Below are 16,105 nucleotides of genomic sequence, written 5' to 3'. Positions count from 1 at the left end.
AGAGAGGTGGTGGGTCCAGGAAAGAAACAGTTTTCTTCCCTCTTTACTGAATCTTTCTCCACTTTTTCTCTGCTCCAGTTTGGAATTGCCCTCTCTGTCTTCTGTATTCCCACAGACGTTGCTTGTTCCACATGTATTTAGCTATAAAAATGCCGGAGGGACATTTGCTAAGGATAAAAGGGTAAATTCAACAGGAAAATACAATTCTAAATTTGTATTCATCTGATAAAAAGATAACAATCCTAAATTTGTATTCATCTGATATCATTAAAATATATTCTTTAAAAAATGAAGGAAATGATTGCCGTACTGTCTTTTGAGGAAACTAGCTAGAGCCCATTAGTGGAATTTTGATTGTTTTCTCTACTACAGGTTTTCTACAGTCGCTGCTATCCCCTTGGCCAAAAGAGATGCTTGGCCAAAGGATGTGGGCATCCTTGCCCTGGAGGTCTATTTCCCAGCCCAATATGTGGACCAAACAGACATGGAGAAGTTTAACAATGTGGAGGCAGGGAAGTACACAGTGGGCATGGGCCAGACCCAGACGGGCTTCTGCTCAGTCCAGGAGGGCATCAACTCCCTGTGCCTGACGGTGGTGCAGCAGCTGATGGAACGCACGCAGCTCCCATGGGAATCTGTGGGCCGGCTGGAAGTGGGCACTGAGACCATCATCGACAAGTCCAAGGCTGTCAAAACAGTGCTCGTGGAGCTCTTCCAGGATTCGGCCAACACCGACATTGAGGGCGTAGATACCACCAGTGCCTGCTACGGTGACACTGCCTCTCTCTATTCAGTGTTGCCAACTGGGTGGAGTCCAGCTCCTGGGATGGTACGTGCTGCCAGAGGCTTATGTAAGAAGGGAGCTGGGTTGGAGGCCGAATCCTCAGCTTCTCCTTTCCTTGGGTGGTTTCATTCAGGGAGGGAAGGACACCTTCTTCATACAGCTGCTGCGATCATCCAACAACCACAATGATAATAACCCCTGAGACGTGTATAGCTTTATACAGTTAATCAGGGAGCATGTTCACAGAGTCATTCATTTGGTCCTCACAACAGCCTAGGAAGTGGGTGTCATACCTGATTTACGGGGGGAAAATGGAGGATCTAATATCTTACACGTAGTGCATGGCAGAAGCAAGACACCAAATCTAATTCGGTATACTTCCCATTGCATTCTTCCTGTTTCTCTAAGGTTTCTCCCAAGTCTCTGAGCGGGCAAGAGATTGGTGATGTTAAAAGATTTAAACAAGTTGAGGTGTTAGGGAAAAACACCCTGATAAAAATAGACCCAAAGAATCACAGGATAGACTATGACACAGAGTATTTCTACTTTCTCTCCCTTGCCTGGTTCCTAGGAGAGTTAGAAACCTAGGTCTGTCAATAATTGATGACAAGTCCCTTAACCTCTGTGAGACTCAGAGTTTTTGTTTGCCTACGTGCCTTACAGGCATTAAACAAGATATCAATGGAGATGTGAAAAAACAGTACCTGGTCAGACAAGGCCCTACATTGACTAAGTTGGAAACTAGAATTTAAACTTTAGAAACCATGATAAACATTAATTATAAAATTAATTATGAAGTCTTGATGTTGGCGGTGACCCTAGAGACTCTCTAATCCAATATTTTTCACTTAAAAAAAGAGGCCAAGAAGAGGTTAATGGTTTGTCTCTGTTCATGCAACAAGGCAGTACAATTCCATACACCCATTCAGTGTTTCTTTCAACTGCCCTGCGTAGCCTCGCCATCAATGATTCCATTGATTTGGCATGTTCTAGTCTCTACACCATCAAACCTGTACTTGCAGTGCTTCTCCTGCTTGGCATTTGTATTATTACCTCTCCAGCAACCCCTACTACCGTCACCACCAATATGTCCAACCCAGCATTTAGTTAGAGAGTAGAAGTGAAGGGCAAGGGACACACACCAGCCTTTAACCCAAAATCAGAGCCTATATTTGGGGGCATTATCAGCTTCAGACATGTCATTTCAAATGAGTAGATTCTGCTGAATGGTTGGGTATTCCACAGGAGAGGGCTGCAAATGCATCCTTCTTTAATGTGATGTCTTGCGGGGGGAAAATTTAAACAAGCTATTAGGATGTAAATTGTTAATTTATACTAAAGCAAAAAGCATATTTAAGCTTGAGTCTAATGGCAAATGCCAAAACAAGACAAGGCCAGCGTAGATGTGATCTCTGCTTCTGACCTGGCCATCCACCTGGGGACCCTCAGATGGGAGAAAGTGGTTCTGGGACTCACCAAGAAGTTCTGGACCACTCCAGAGAGACAGCAGGGTATGAGGGAAGGAAAGAGTGGTACTGGCTCAGATTGCCTGAGAGACCTCATTTTTTCTTGTCTTTTTTTGTTTTAAATGAAGGTAATTGAAACCAACAGTTAAGTACACACACACACACACACACACACACACACACACATACACACACAAACACAAGGGTGAAAAGTAAAGAAAAATTTCCCTTTGACACTTCATTACCAACTCCCATAATTTAACACTGACGGTTTTTATGTATTCTTCCAGGAATTTTCTATATACCTGAAAGCATACCCTTATCTATTCATTTTTTAACATTGTACACATTATTCCTCATCTCTGTGATGTCTTAGAGGTCATTTTATAGATAGATAGATATAAGATAGACAGACAGATAGACAGATAGATAGATATACACATAAGGTCACCTAAAGTCATTCTTTTAAAACCACATAATATTCTATTGATAGATATGCCAAACCTTAGTCCCATATAGATGGATATTTAGATTGATGTATGTTTTTGCAATTATAAATACTGTTTTAATGGACATTGTACAATAGCTTTGCACGCTCATGATAATATGTTCTAGGAATAGATTCCTAGAAGTGGAATTGCAGAATAGTTTGATCTAAAAGTTTGATAGAATATGCCAAATTGCTCTTCAACATGTTGTACTAAAGTGCATTCCTACAATATATATTATCAAACTTTCTAATCTTTGTCAGTTTAATAAGTAAAATAATAGTATCATTGATTTTCCCTTGCTATTATAAGAGAACTTCGATATTTTTATGATGTTTATTGGCCATTTTTCTATTACATATCTTATCTTTCTTATGAGGTGCTTATATATGAATGAAAAGAATCCTTTGTTGGCTTTATGTACTGTAAATACTTCCCCAGTTTGTCTTTTGAGTTTGTTTCTGATAGAAGGTTTTAATTTTAGGCAGTCTAATTGACTGGTGTTTTCCTTAATGGCTTCTAAATACTATTCTATAGTTTCCAAATTTTATATACATATATAAATTTTGTTTATCTATATTATATGTTTATTATATATTTTTATATATTTATGTATATAAAATTGCAGAGAAAAAATAACAGTCTGTTTCGTTGGGGTTGGAGTTTGAGCTGTTATATAATCTTAAGAGAAGGTTCTTGGGTTTCAATGAATTTGGGTTGGAATCCTGACTCTGAATCTTTATCCTACCATCTATTAGCTGCATGGCTTTAGGTAGGTGACTCAGGTTCTTTGGGTCTCAATTCCTTTGTCTATAAAGAGGAGATAACTGCATCTGACAGATAGGCTTATTGTGAGGACTGGATTATACAGAAATAATGGCTCTCATCACAGTGCTGGCGTAAACCCTGGGGGCTTCCTCACGGTTTAGGTAGAATACTAAAATTGCTGCCATGTTTCTCTCACAAACGCAAGTTTGAGGGCGGGCAGTACTATCAGATGAGAGAGGAACAAATATATTCAAGACAGCAATCATTTATTGAATAATCACCTGGCTACTACAGAAGTAGTTACTATGGATCACCTACATTAAATGTGGTTACTTGACAATAACTCTTCTCAGAAGGAAGGTAATACCAGATTGTTCGAAGCACGTGGTTCAGGATCCAGTCAGAACCGGGTCTGAATATATAATTTCATATTCATGAGGTGGGTGACCTTAGACAAATTACTTGGATTCTCTAGAAGGCAGTGTCTTCCTTTGTAAATGTGGATAATTCCTGCCTCACTGGATTATTTTAAGGATTGTTTGAGGATAGCTCGTGTCTATCTAGGATTTCAAATATTAGTTTCCCTCCCCATCCCTTGGCCTTCTATGATTTGAAAGAAATTTCCACTGTAGTACTATGAAGTGCTGTAAGGTGATCAGTACAAACCTAAATTATCTCCAGAAGTGCTAATTTATGAATGTTTCATTGAATCCAGAAACCGAATTCTGAATAAATGAGGATTTTACAGCTAGAGTCACAGAACACTGAGTTTTGACATTGCATTTCAAATGTGTCATGATGAATTTCACTAGAACAAGTTCCATGGGGCAAGAATTTTTATTTTGGTTCAGTGATCTATCACCAGTACCTAAAATTGTGCCTGGCACACAGGAGGCTTTCAGTCTACTTGAGATTTGGTAGTGATAATAATTATTTCTTGTCTCTCATTACAAGTCACTATGCCCTGGTGGTCTGTGGAGACATCGCAGTGTACTCCAGTGGTAATATTCACCCCACAGGCAGGGCTGGAGCTGTGGCAATGCTGGTTGGGCCCAAGGGCCCTCTAGCCCTGGAGAGAGGTTTGTAGTAAACAGTGGCTACGTGGCGCTGGGAGACTGTGCATGGCGTAGCCAAATACCTAGCTCCTAATTCCAAGTTGACCCACCCGCTATGCAGGGCTGAAATGTGGATGATATTGACTGCCTCCAAAAGACTGGACTGGGGAGCAGAGGGCAGGGAGGAGGGGAAGAGAGGGATCAACAAGGTTGCCGCTTCTGCACCATCACACTTTGGGATAATGATGTGTGGAACGGCTGGCACTGATGCTGCTGACAAGGACCCTTTGAGAGCTAAACTGACAACTGAAAATGAAAGAAGATAATTGAGTATAAAGTGAAAGCTTTCCTTTGAGACTTTTGGTGTCTATTCCAGATTTTTTTAAGCCCATCTAGGTATGGAAATGGAAATATAAATCTCATTTATATAAAAGTGGCAATTCAATCAACTCCTTTTGAACACATGAGGGATGCTCGGCGGGCTCAGGCTTGGGTACGAGAAAGATAAAGACCAGGGGGCTTCTTTTTTTTTTTTTTGCGTACATGGGCCTCTCACTGCTGTGCCCCCCCCCCCCCCCCCCCCCCCCCCCCGCCGCGGAGTACAGGCTCCGGACGCACAGGCTCAGCCCAGCCGCTCCGCGGCATGTGGGATCCTCCCGGACCAAGGCCCGAACCGTGTCCCCTGCAACCACAGGCGGACTCCCAACCACTGCGCCACCAGGGAAGCCCACCAGGGGGCTTCTTGTATGTGGCTCTCCTATCCTCTCTGCTCAACGTGGGCTGCCTTGTACAGTCCCCGAATCCCTCTGTGTGCCTTGCCAGGGCTTAGAGCAACCCACATGGAGAACGTATATGACTTCTACAAAGCAGATATGACTTCAGAGTGCCCACAATTGGATGGGAAGCTGTCCATCCAGCGCTACTTACGGGCCCTGGACCGATGCTACATGTTATACCGTCAAAAGATCCAGAACAAGTGGGAGCAAGGTATGGGGCTCAGAGGACAGAAGGTGGGGACCCTATTCACACGAGGCCAAGAGTATGTCCTAACCTCTTAAGACAAGGACTCTTTTCTCCTCTTCAAATGATCACAAGAGAATTGTTTCATGTCCCCTTCTTCTGACACTCTTTCCTGGGCCTGGGCTAAAGTCCCTTTGGAAGTCACCCAAAGTCAAGCATGAAATTGCCTCTAACTTGAGTTAAATGAAAGCAAGTAGACAATCCAAGGTCAAAGCTGAAGCCAGTGGGTGCCAGCCACCTGGGGAGGTACTGTGTGAATCAGAGTGACCACGTCCTATGGAGGCCAGGATTCGTTTCTGTTGAAGTCAGGAGTGATTTGACTCTTGGTTTATAGTTTGCCACCTTTTAAAGTCTGGTTGATGTTGAAAATTCTTACCTATATTTTCAGTATACTTAAGTGTTATCGGTGATTCTTTTTCTTTGCCTGGTAGTGTTGGAATCTGATTTTATTTTCACCTTACTTTCTGAAGTTCTCTGCTAAAAAATATGTACCAATTCCATAATCAGAAAAGAAACGAATCTTCTTGTAAAAATAAAGAGAAACCCATATACTTAAAACATAAAGGGGGGGTTCCTACCTGTTTAGCCATGCCCAGATGGGCACCTAAAAAAGGCAGGTTTCAGTGTGGGAAAAGGCATGTGCTGAAGCATCAGAGCATGGATGCTTTAGGGGTGTCCTGAAGCATCTTGCCCCTCTCTGCCGCACTGGGTGGGATGCTGGCTGCCTCCACGGGAAAGGAGTCGACTTGGACACCTCTGCCTCTGCCCATCCACTGTAAAATTGTTATTAGCTAATTGCTCTGGCATCCTCTGAATTCTCATGACATTCTAGTTTTAGTCCTTAATCTCATATGGAATTTGATCCATGCCGCTTTGGATCTCAGCACCGAATTGTAAACTTTCCTAAGGGCAGGGGGTGCATTGCTCTTCTCTTTGGAATATGAGAGAGTCTGGAGCGTAGATCCAGAGACACCAGAACCCAAAGCCAAAGCCAGCTCTTTTCAAGCTGGGTGACCTTGGACACATGACTCAGCTTCATATTTTGGAGACTGTTTTCTCCCCTGGAAAATAGAGAAAATAATACAGTACGAGGTTGATTTGAGGAATTATTTGTCATAGAGGTTGGCAATGGCAGATAGGAAGAAAATATTTGTTTCTTTACCTTCTTTATGAGTCGAGTGCTTAGTAAAATGAATGAACAAACCTCTGTGTGTTTGCCGGAGGGAGGAGCCAGTTTTCTGGGAGACCTCAGCACAGTTAGATCTTGGAGAGTATATCTAAGTGGACCATGCCACATCCTTGCTTTCACACTTCTTCTTCCGTCTGGCATCGATCGACATTTCACTCCTGATGATTTACAGTTTGTGATCTTTCACGCACCCTTCTGCAAGATGGTCCAGAAATCCCTGGCTCACCTGATGTTCAATGACTTTCTGTTAGCCAGTGGCAACACACAGACCGGCCTCTATAAGAGGCTGGAAGCCTTCAGGTGAGTCCTCTTCATAAGAAGGAGGAGGCTTCCTCATGCCTTGAGTCTGGACCACCAGCCACTCCTGTGGGAAAAGACAGCAATCCTCCAACACAGTAGAAATGACACCAAGTCCTCACGTGGGTTAGTGCGTTATTGTCTTCTTAGAGACCTCACCCTGTATCTTAGGGAGCACAGGGGCACTGCCAGAACCTCTAGATCAAGGGACTATAAGAAGCTTCGGAGAGTAATAAAAAGGGGAAAGGGAGTGTGGCTAAATTATTCAGGAAATAAACATGTTATGAACATCAACTATGTGTCAGACATCATACTAAACTCTGGGGACATAAAAGTGGATGTGACTCCATGATACCTGCCTAGAGGATCTCACAGTCTGTACAGAAAGAAACACCTAGAAGCAAATAATCACAATGCAGGATGGCAACTTGGGGAGTGTCTGGTCTCATTCCCACTAGCCATTGGCTTAATGAATGTCTTGCTTGTTGCCTCAAATCCCCGCACCTATGAAATAGAGGTAGTCCAGCTCACTCCCCTTTGTTGTCAATAAAGCAGGGAGAATGCTGTTTATTGATGCGATACTCCAAGACATTCAGAAAAGAAGAATGCAAAGAGTTCTCACTGGGAGGGGAATCTTTCCCTTTCTTCCTGGTATCTGTTCAAGTTTTGGAGTATTTTACCAACATCTGCCCCTGTTTCTAACTACTACTGCTAACCCTGCCACCAACATCCAAATTAGCACAAACACTGCTTCTAAGACCTACCCCATGGAAAAAAATTCTAACATATACCAAAGATAATAGCTTAATATCTCTAATATATGAAAGTCTCATCAATAATAAGAAAAACGCACTAAGTAGAAAACTGAACAAAGTATATGGACAAGAAATTTCCTCAAGGAAGAAACGCACATAATCATATTTTTAAATGTGCATACCCATTAGTAACAAATATAAACAAGTTAATGTTTTCTTTAGATAGCGTTTAAAATTTTTGTATACCCAGAATTGAGTCTATGAGAAAATGAGCAATAGTAAACTGATACAAAGATTTGGGGGAGTAATAGGAAAACATGAAGCAAAAGCCTTAATAGATGTGTATCTTTGGCTCAGTAATTCCACATGTTTACAAGAACGTGTAGCTATTCCTCAGAAAACTAAAAATAGAACTACCATATGACCCAGAAATTCTACTCCTGGGTATACAACAAAAAAACCCCAAAACACTAATTTGAAAAGATACATGCACCTCAACGTTCAGAGCAGCATTATTTACATTTACCAAGGTGTGGAAGCAACCTAAGTGTCCATCAACAGATGAATGGATAAAGAAGATGTGGTACACATATACAATGGAATACTACTCAGTCATAAAAAAGAACAAATGTTTGCCATTTGCAGCAACATGGATGGGCTTGGAGGACATTATGCTAAGTGAAATGAGTCAGACAGAGAAAGACAAATGCTGTATGATATCATTTGTAAGTGGAATCTAAAATACAACATACCAGTGAATATAACAAAAAAGAAGCGGACTCATAGATAGAACAAACTAGTGGGTACCAGTGGGGAGAGGGGGAGGAGCAACATAGGGGTGTAGGAGGTACAGACTATTGGGTCTAACATAGGCTCAAGGATGTATTGTACATCACGGGGAATATAGCCAACATTTTGTGATAACTGTAAATGGAAAGTAACCTTTTAAAAATTGCATAAAAATTTTTAAATGAAAAAAAAGATAACATGTAGCTATTCTCTGTAGTATTTTAGCTAATGAGGACAGAAATGCGGCGATCGGTTAAAGTAGGGTACATCATATCATGGTCCATTTGGCAGCCTTTAAAAATAATGTTAGAGGGCTTCCCTGGTGGCACAGTGGTTGAGAGTCCGCCCGCTGCTGCAGGGGACACGGGTTCGTGCCCCGGTCCAGGAAGATCCCACATTCCACATGCCACGGAGCAGCTGGGCCCGTGAGCCATGGCTGCTGAGCCTGCGCGTCTGGAGCCTGTGCTCCGCAACGGGAGAGGCCACAACAGTGAGAGGCCCGCGTACCGCAAAAAAAAAAAAAATAATAATAATGTTAGAGTAGCTGACAATGTCATAGAGAAAATTAGTTAAGGAAGCAGGCTAAACAGAATGTATCACGTGATTTTACTTTCCAATAAACTGTATAAAATTAGGAATGGATTCCATAAGAAAACTATGACCTAAGTGCTCTCTCTGAATGGTAAGACTGTTAGTGACAGTTTTCCGTATTTCCAAATATTCTATCATAAAAAACATGTGTCCCAAAGTCTTCTCTCCAGTAGCTGTTACACTATTCCCCGTGCTGCATCCCTTCCCTCATGTGGCTTCCCACCTGGCCTATTCCTCTGGCTGCCTCACAGGGGGCTAAAGCTGGAAGACAATTACACCAATAAGGACGTAGAAAAAGCATTTCAAAAGGCCTCTCTAGACACGTTCAACAAGAAGAGCAAGGCCTCCCTCTACCTCTCCACACACAACGGGAATATGTATACTTCATCCCTGGATGGATGGATGCCTGGCCTCACTTCTGTTCCAGTGAGTACTGCATGTGACAGCACCTCCTCTTACCCACGGCCTCTGGTCTGAGGGTTCAACCAAGTTTTGTTCCTCTTCTGGTTCAGAAGTTTTTCAAAAAGGAGCGAAAGAAGGAAGGAAGGAAAATGAAAGAAACAGGTTTCGAAGGTGTATGGGTAGGCAGAGGTACCATCAGTATTAAACAGTGGTCTCCAAAGTGAAGTGCACGTACGATGGCAGGGGATGAGCAAGACCTATTTGGTGCAGGAGTAAGTAGTAGAGCTTTTATGCATATTTTGATCTCATCCTTTAAAATCTCTGTACTCAGTAAAGCATGTTGGTCAAGAGATTCTAGCTTCAGAGCCCACAACCTGTGTTCAAATCTCTTTACCATTTATTAGCTTTGACCTTGGAAAAATACTTAACCTTTATGCGCCTTCTTTTTCCCAACTGTAAAATTTGTACAATAACAATATCTACCTTCTAAGGTTTTGATGAATGTTAAATGTCTGAAGCAGTTAAAACAGTAATGCTCAGCAGGGTCCCAAATGTTAGTTTTTATTTTTATAGATATTCTATTTTGTGGATTTTACAAGAAAACACTTGTACTAGTACATGCATAAAACATGAGAAAAATATATATGTATATCATTGGACTTGCTCAAATTATTCCTAATGAGGATACAATAAAAAAAGCTACAACTGCTGAAGCATTGCCAGTCAACATGGGAGCCTTGAGATGAGTCCAGTGGTCTGACCTTCACTTGGAGGTGCCTTCAGAGTTCACTGAATTCATCTTGGCTTCCTGCGTGGGGAGAAGTTCCTTTTACATCCCAGAGATTCAGTTATGCTCACTGTGGCTTCTGTATCTTAGACTTTAGCTGTTCTCCTCTTGGTAAGTTTTCCTCCTTCTGGGCCTACCCCCAGGGTCTTCCAGAAGCCCCTGTTTGTGTAGAGTGCCCAGAACCCATTTCTAGTTGCAAGAGGTTGACTAGACTGGTGGCTTCTTTGCAGTGCGGAACATAATGTTGATGTGTGGTTTTAGGTTTTGATTCCTTTCCCCGCAGTCACTCTGCCCAGGACTTGGCTGGCTCCAGGATTGGTGCCTTCTCTTATGGCTCTGGCTTAGCGGAAAGTTTCTTTTCATTTCGGGTGCCCCAGGACGCTTCTCCAGGTGAGTCCAGTCTTTTGATCAGACACTCCTGGCCAGTTTCATCGGGTAAAAGAAGCCACTTTCTGCCTCACCACTACCAAGTCTCCCACCTTGACAGAATTATGTTGTGATTAAGAACGAAGGAAAGCCCTGAAGGGATTTAAGCAATAGAGTAAGTTTGTCTAATTCATGTATTCGAAGCACTTCCCTGGTTACTACTTAGAGACTAGACTGATGAGAAACAAAGGTGAATATGGGGAAACCAGTCAGATTGTTCCAGCAAATAGTCTAGGCAAGATGTGATGGTGGTGGTTTGGTTGCAACTGGTTAAAGAGAAATTGATGGATTTGAGATATCCAGGAAACATTTGTGGATTATTTTATGATGGACGTGATCAAGGGCATACATCTAAGCGCTAAACGGGATACACCTTGACTAAATGAGGGTCTGCCTGTATGTTTTGCTAACATTATGTTTGCTGAGCTTTTTCATTTCTTGACATTCTAAGCCATACATAGAGCACTTTCCCCTGGGGCGGGAGCTCCCACAGAGCCTGGCTCTCCATTGGACTTGTGATTGGTAGCAGTGATGACAATGAAGTAAGTTTAAGAGCCTTACTTTTGCTTCCCGGTCTCGCCGCCCCCCACCCCCGGAGAAGCTGGTATCCAGTACATCAGACCTGCCAAAATGTCTCACCTCCCGGAAGCGTATGTCTCCTGAGATGTTTACAGAAATAATGGACCAAAGAGAACAGTTCTACCACAAGGGTAAGAAAAAAGGCAGAGAGAGAGGAAGGAGGAGAAGGCAATTTTTCTCAGATTCTATGCCAGGAGCTGAGAGCCAGGGATTCGTCAGAAGTCTAGAATATAGTGGGTGAGAGCGACGACTTCTATCAGATATGATTGGGAGAAGGTTTGTTAGGTTCAAAAGGGGAAGAACTGGGTGGGGAAGCAGAAGACAGAGTTGGGAAGAGGTAGGAGGCAGCATGTAGCTTCCCAGCACTGAACGTAGATAACCACCCAAAACAGGATACTGGACAATGAAGTCCCCTGGAAACCAGATGTATGGTCTTTGAAAACACTATCTACGCAGCAGTTGAAAAAGCCCAGATTTTGGAGCCGGATATCAAAGTCTAAGCTGAGCTGTGATACTTATCATCTCTTTATCTTTGAGAAAATTATTGAAGTTTTCTCAGTTGCCTCATTTCTAAAATCATACGAACTTTGCAGGATTGCCAAAGAGATTAATGAATGAATTAATGATAAATAAGTTATCGGCAAATATTACTGTCTTCTTTCAGCTACCCCCTTTCCTTACCAAACATAAAACAAAATAGTGCCCCCAAAAAGCAACAAAGGAAAAGTACACCAAAGCAAAAGTTAGGACTGGAGAAGCCAGATGGTGATTTTCAAATCAGGGTAACCATATTTTTTCAAGCAAAACTTGGGACACATGACTTGCCCTGAAAAGGAGACTGAACTTATGGAATTGAGAATGTTCCAGAAAACCTAGGCCTAGTAGTCATTGATCTTATCTGGAACAGGGGACATGTTAGAGCAAAAAAGAAGCCAAAATAAAATAAAAATAGGACCTCTGAGATGAACGTTAATGGACAAAACTTTGAAATACTACAATGAATCAGAGTTGGAAAACTTAGGGCTAGGAAGGAAGTGTCTATTAGAAAACAGGATGCTCTGAGGTACACCTCAAGCTAGGTACCATTGGCAGAAGGACATGATGAAGATATCAATGGATGCATGTTTACTGCAGAAAAACGGCATACTCCTATAACAAAATTTCTAGTAGGCAAGTCTTAGGTACTAGCTCCAAGAGAGCTACTTCTGGTTCCTCTGATGGCCCAGTGCCCTACTGGGTGTAGACTAGATGACCTCGCCACCCCTTGCAGCACAGCTGGGAGAGCTCCACGTGAAGGTCTAGGCGTCCCTATTACCATTTTCCCTTCCTCAACCCCATGCAGCCCTTTGTGAGTATTGCCTCTTTTCATTCCACAGTGAATTTCTCACCACTTGGTGACAAAAACAGCCTTTTCCCAGGCACTTGATACCTGGAGCGAGTGGATGAGCTGTACCACCAAAAGTATGCCCGGTGTCCGGTCTAAAGATGATGAGTGAAATTTTAGAGTGTAGGTGGCGTAAAGATTTTCCTCTGGGTGACAGATGCAGTTCTGAGAGTGTGAACAGGCCAGAGAGGGTTCGTAGCTTCCAAAATGATCAGAGGTGGGGAGTTTGTACCACGAGGACCAAGTAAAACTCTTGGGGCTCTTTGCCCATGAAAGGCAAAAGCTGGGGGGAGGGGCACGTTCTTAAATCTTGAATCTGAAAAAAAGAGTCAACTTGTTTACCTGATCTACTCATGCTAGGAAGCTCCCCTAGAAGCTTGATAGAAACAAAATTAGCATCCATAACAGAAGCAGGCAGGCTGTAAACCTGAAACTATGGAACTCATTACTCCAATGGGGCGAGTTGGTAACAAAGATGAAGAGCATCAGAGAAGGACAAGCCAGTGTGTTGGAGAGACTCATAAGGAAACAGGGTGCTGGGGATTCTGTGAGAGGCAGAAGCCTTGGCTGGAGGGAACCTTAGGCTAAGGGGCTGTGAGCAATCGTCCCGTGTTGCGATTCATTCTGGGTAGAAGAAGTGAGATTTGGGAGATAAGTGGGTAGGGGTATAAGGAGAGAAGAGTTTGATGGAAGTGGATGGAATCGGGAAGAGAAATAGGAGAATTCTTTATGGTACTTTTTAAAGGAAAATCAAAGATTCAGCATTAGAATCTTGTAGTGCATGGACCCAGATATCTGCCTTCAGTTAATCTTCCAAATTGGGAAGATAAGCAGAATGGAAGTGTGAGAAGCAATTTCTTTTACAACCCATAAATCTCAACAGATCAGTCCCTGCGCCGAATACTTCATCTATATTTTCCTGTTTTTAAATTTCCCCCCTACTTTGGTATATGAAGGGGGCAGACTAAAAATGTTTGCCAAGGGCAGGGTACGGAACAGGGAAAGATGAGGAAGAAGTCCTGGGTAAACCAGATACCCGGATAAAACAGGAAAACTGCAGGATAAGGGGTGTCCTCTGTTCACTCCTAACCACTGCCAGCATGCTCAGCCCTGTGGGGCAACTGAAGTGTGCCTCTGGGATGTTAGGAGGTAAGCGAGGTTGGAAAGGGGGCGACCGGCCAGGCTGCAGGATATGGTTGAGAACGGCAGGCTCTAAAGCAGACTCATCACATTTTGGCGCTACCAGGGAGTATCTGTTTGTTTGCTTATCTGTTGTCTGTTTGTAATATGGTTGTTAAGGGCAAGTCAGTGGCAAAGAGGGGGCCATTAAATGTGTCAAGCTAGTTCAGTCACCAGAAGCAGAGAGAGAGAAAGAGAGAGAGAGAGAGAGAGAGAGAGAGAGAGAGAGAGAGAGGGAGGGAGGAGAAAGAAGAGACAGAGAAAGAGAGAGAGAATTGGGATTTTTCAAGGGAGAGTTTCCAGATCAGGTTCCCTCCCTCTCCTGGTCCACATGCTTAAGCAGCATTGTACCAAGAAAAGAAAAGCTGGGCCTCATCCTTGTCTCACAGGAGCAATGAACCTACACCACTGAGCTGTTAGCTGAAATAAAGATTGTACGTCAGTGCAGTGCTCTGCGGATCTCTGCCTCTGCACTGCCCAGCCTGCTCTCCCATCACAGACAGGACGTGTCATGGGGACCCTGCCCACCTCCCAGCCTTGGCTCCCATGGCGTTGGGCTCCGGGCCCTCAGGCGTCCAGGTTTGTTGCTGGAAGGGCAGTGGAACACCCCAGACCTCGGGATATCTTTAGGAGAGCCTGCCTCGGATGAGGAGCAGGTATGGGGAAAGAGGGGATGCCCAGGGTGAGATTCATGATTGAACGTCCTTCTTTTGTTTCTTTAAACTTTACAGATATGTGGAGAGGTTCCTTGCAAAAGTACGCTATAGAATTTCTGCCCTCTCTCTCGATCGTATAAATGTCCCCCACTCTTAGCTGGTAAATAGATTGGATTGGACACAGCAGCCCCCAAAAGCACTGGCCCTGTAGAGTGAGGGGCCATCCTTAGGGGGTCCTTCATGCCTTTCCCTGCTGTAGTCACTGTCATGGGCTTGTGGTGCTAGAGGAGCCCTTTGTGAAAAGGGAGATGGAGAGATGGAGGGAAGGCTCAGTCTTGAATCACAGACCGGAAATGCGGCAGATCCGTTGTCTCCCGCAAGATCCAGATAGCTTGCCTCTCATTTGTTATAGCTTTGTTGTTATTGTTATTATTAAATTTCTGTGCTGTTAGTTCTTTCTTTGCTTCGTAGGGTTTTCTGTGAATTTCTAAATTTTAGGTTTGGTACTACACTAATAGAACACAATTAAAAAGTAGGGAAGGAGGGAACAACTCCCATATTTCTTGGAAACCAGAACACAGCCAGTGCAGCCGCTGTCGTGCAGAGAAACCTGCTGGCCCTCCTGGCTCTGAGGTCCCACTCTCCCCACCCGCATGCACACCCACAGCAGTGAGCTTGCCGAGCACTCACCTCACACCCTCCCTCTCTCCCTTCCAATTCCATTCTCTGAGAGGTACAGGGGAAACAAAGGGTGAAACACAGCCTCCATCCCCAGCTTCCTTCCCTGATCGTAAGACACCTTACAGACACCTTACAGAGCCAGCAGACAGGGGCCAGAAATGACTTCAGGATATGAGGATCAAAGCTCCTTGGTCCCATGCCTTGCTGGTGTTACCGGCACAAGTGAGCACAGGGCAGAGGTGGAATAGGTTACGTTTTGGGCTCCTGTAGCCAAAAACATTGTTTCAATCCCTAGCAGGAAACTTTTCCCTTAGAGGATGGTTTTTCCCTCTTGAGCTAGGGTACTGCTTCATCTAGGATCTTCTTGTAAAACGGCAATAGTTCAGGGGCGTGAAGTTATTTAAGTTATTAACTTATGTACTTGTAGAAAGTTTCCTCTGGCACCCCAGCAAGAAAGGGGCACTTTGGAGGAGGGAGGATGGCTTCTGTCAGTGGGGAGGAGGGCAGGCGTGGGCAGGCCACCCTAGGGATAACAGGACACTGGGCACAGGGAGATGAGGTGCTGGGCCCGCCCACTTCACTGCTTGCTCCGGGCTGTTCCACTCACAACAGGCACCAGAAAATCCGAGATAAAGCCCTGCGAGAGCGCTAATCCTGCATCAGCTGACTCCCTTCCCAGGCCCTCTCCAGGTGCTCGCTGAACTCTTGTTCTATTACACCAGCTGTAGCTGCCACCCAGCAGCCCCCCTTGGCTGACCCCCATTGCCTACTCCTCCTCAGCAAGCTGTTTGGGGGCCCTCAGTCTAGCT

General features: G+C 43.8%; 1 protein-coding gene across 1 annotated transcript in view; it reads left to right on the top strand.

Annotated features, from left to right (window-relative positions):
* Positions 1–12,879, top strand: part of HMGCS2 (3-hydroxy-3-methylglutaryl-CoA synthase 2) — a 46,516-nt gene extending 33,637 nt beyond the window's left edge. Inside the window, 10 exon segments of the mRNA XM_065893265.1 lie at positions 373–781; positions 784–833; positions 4,461–4,585; positions 5,384–5,548; positions 6,905–7,070; positions 9,454–9,598; positions 9,600–9,628; positions 10,675–10,784; positions 11,405–11,527; positions 12,773–12,879. Of these exon segments, the coding sequence (XP_065749337.1) occupies positions 373–781; positions 784–833; positions 4,461–4,585; positions 5,384–5,548; positions 6,905–7,070; positions 9,454–9,598; positions 9,600–9,628; positions 10,675–10,784; positions 11,405–11,527; positions 12,773–12,879 (1,429 nt within the window).
* Positions 12,880–16,105: the final 3,226 nt, after the last annotated feature.

This window comes from Phocoena phocoena, chromosome 1 (assembly GCF_963924675.1).
Source record: "Phocoena phocoena chromosome 1, mPhoPho1.1, whole genome shotgun sequence".
Taxonomy (NCBI): domain Eukaryota; kingdom Metazoa; phylum Chordata; class Mammalia; order Artiodactyla; family Phocoenidae; genus Phocoena; species Phocoena phocoena.
Note: the sequence above shows the minus strand (reverse complement) of the source record. Positions and strands in the feature narration are given on the sequence as shown.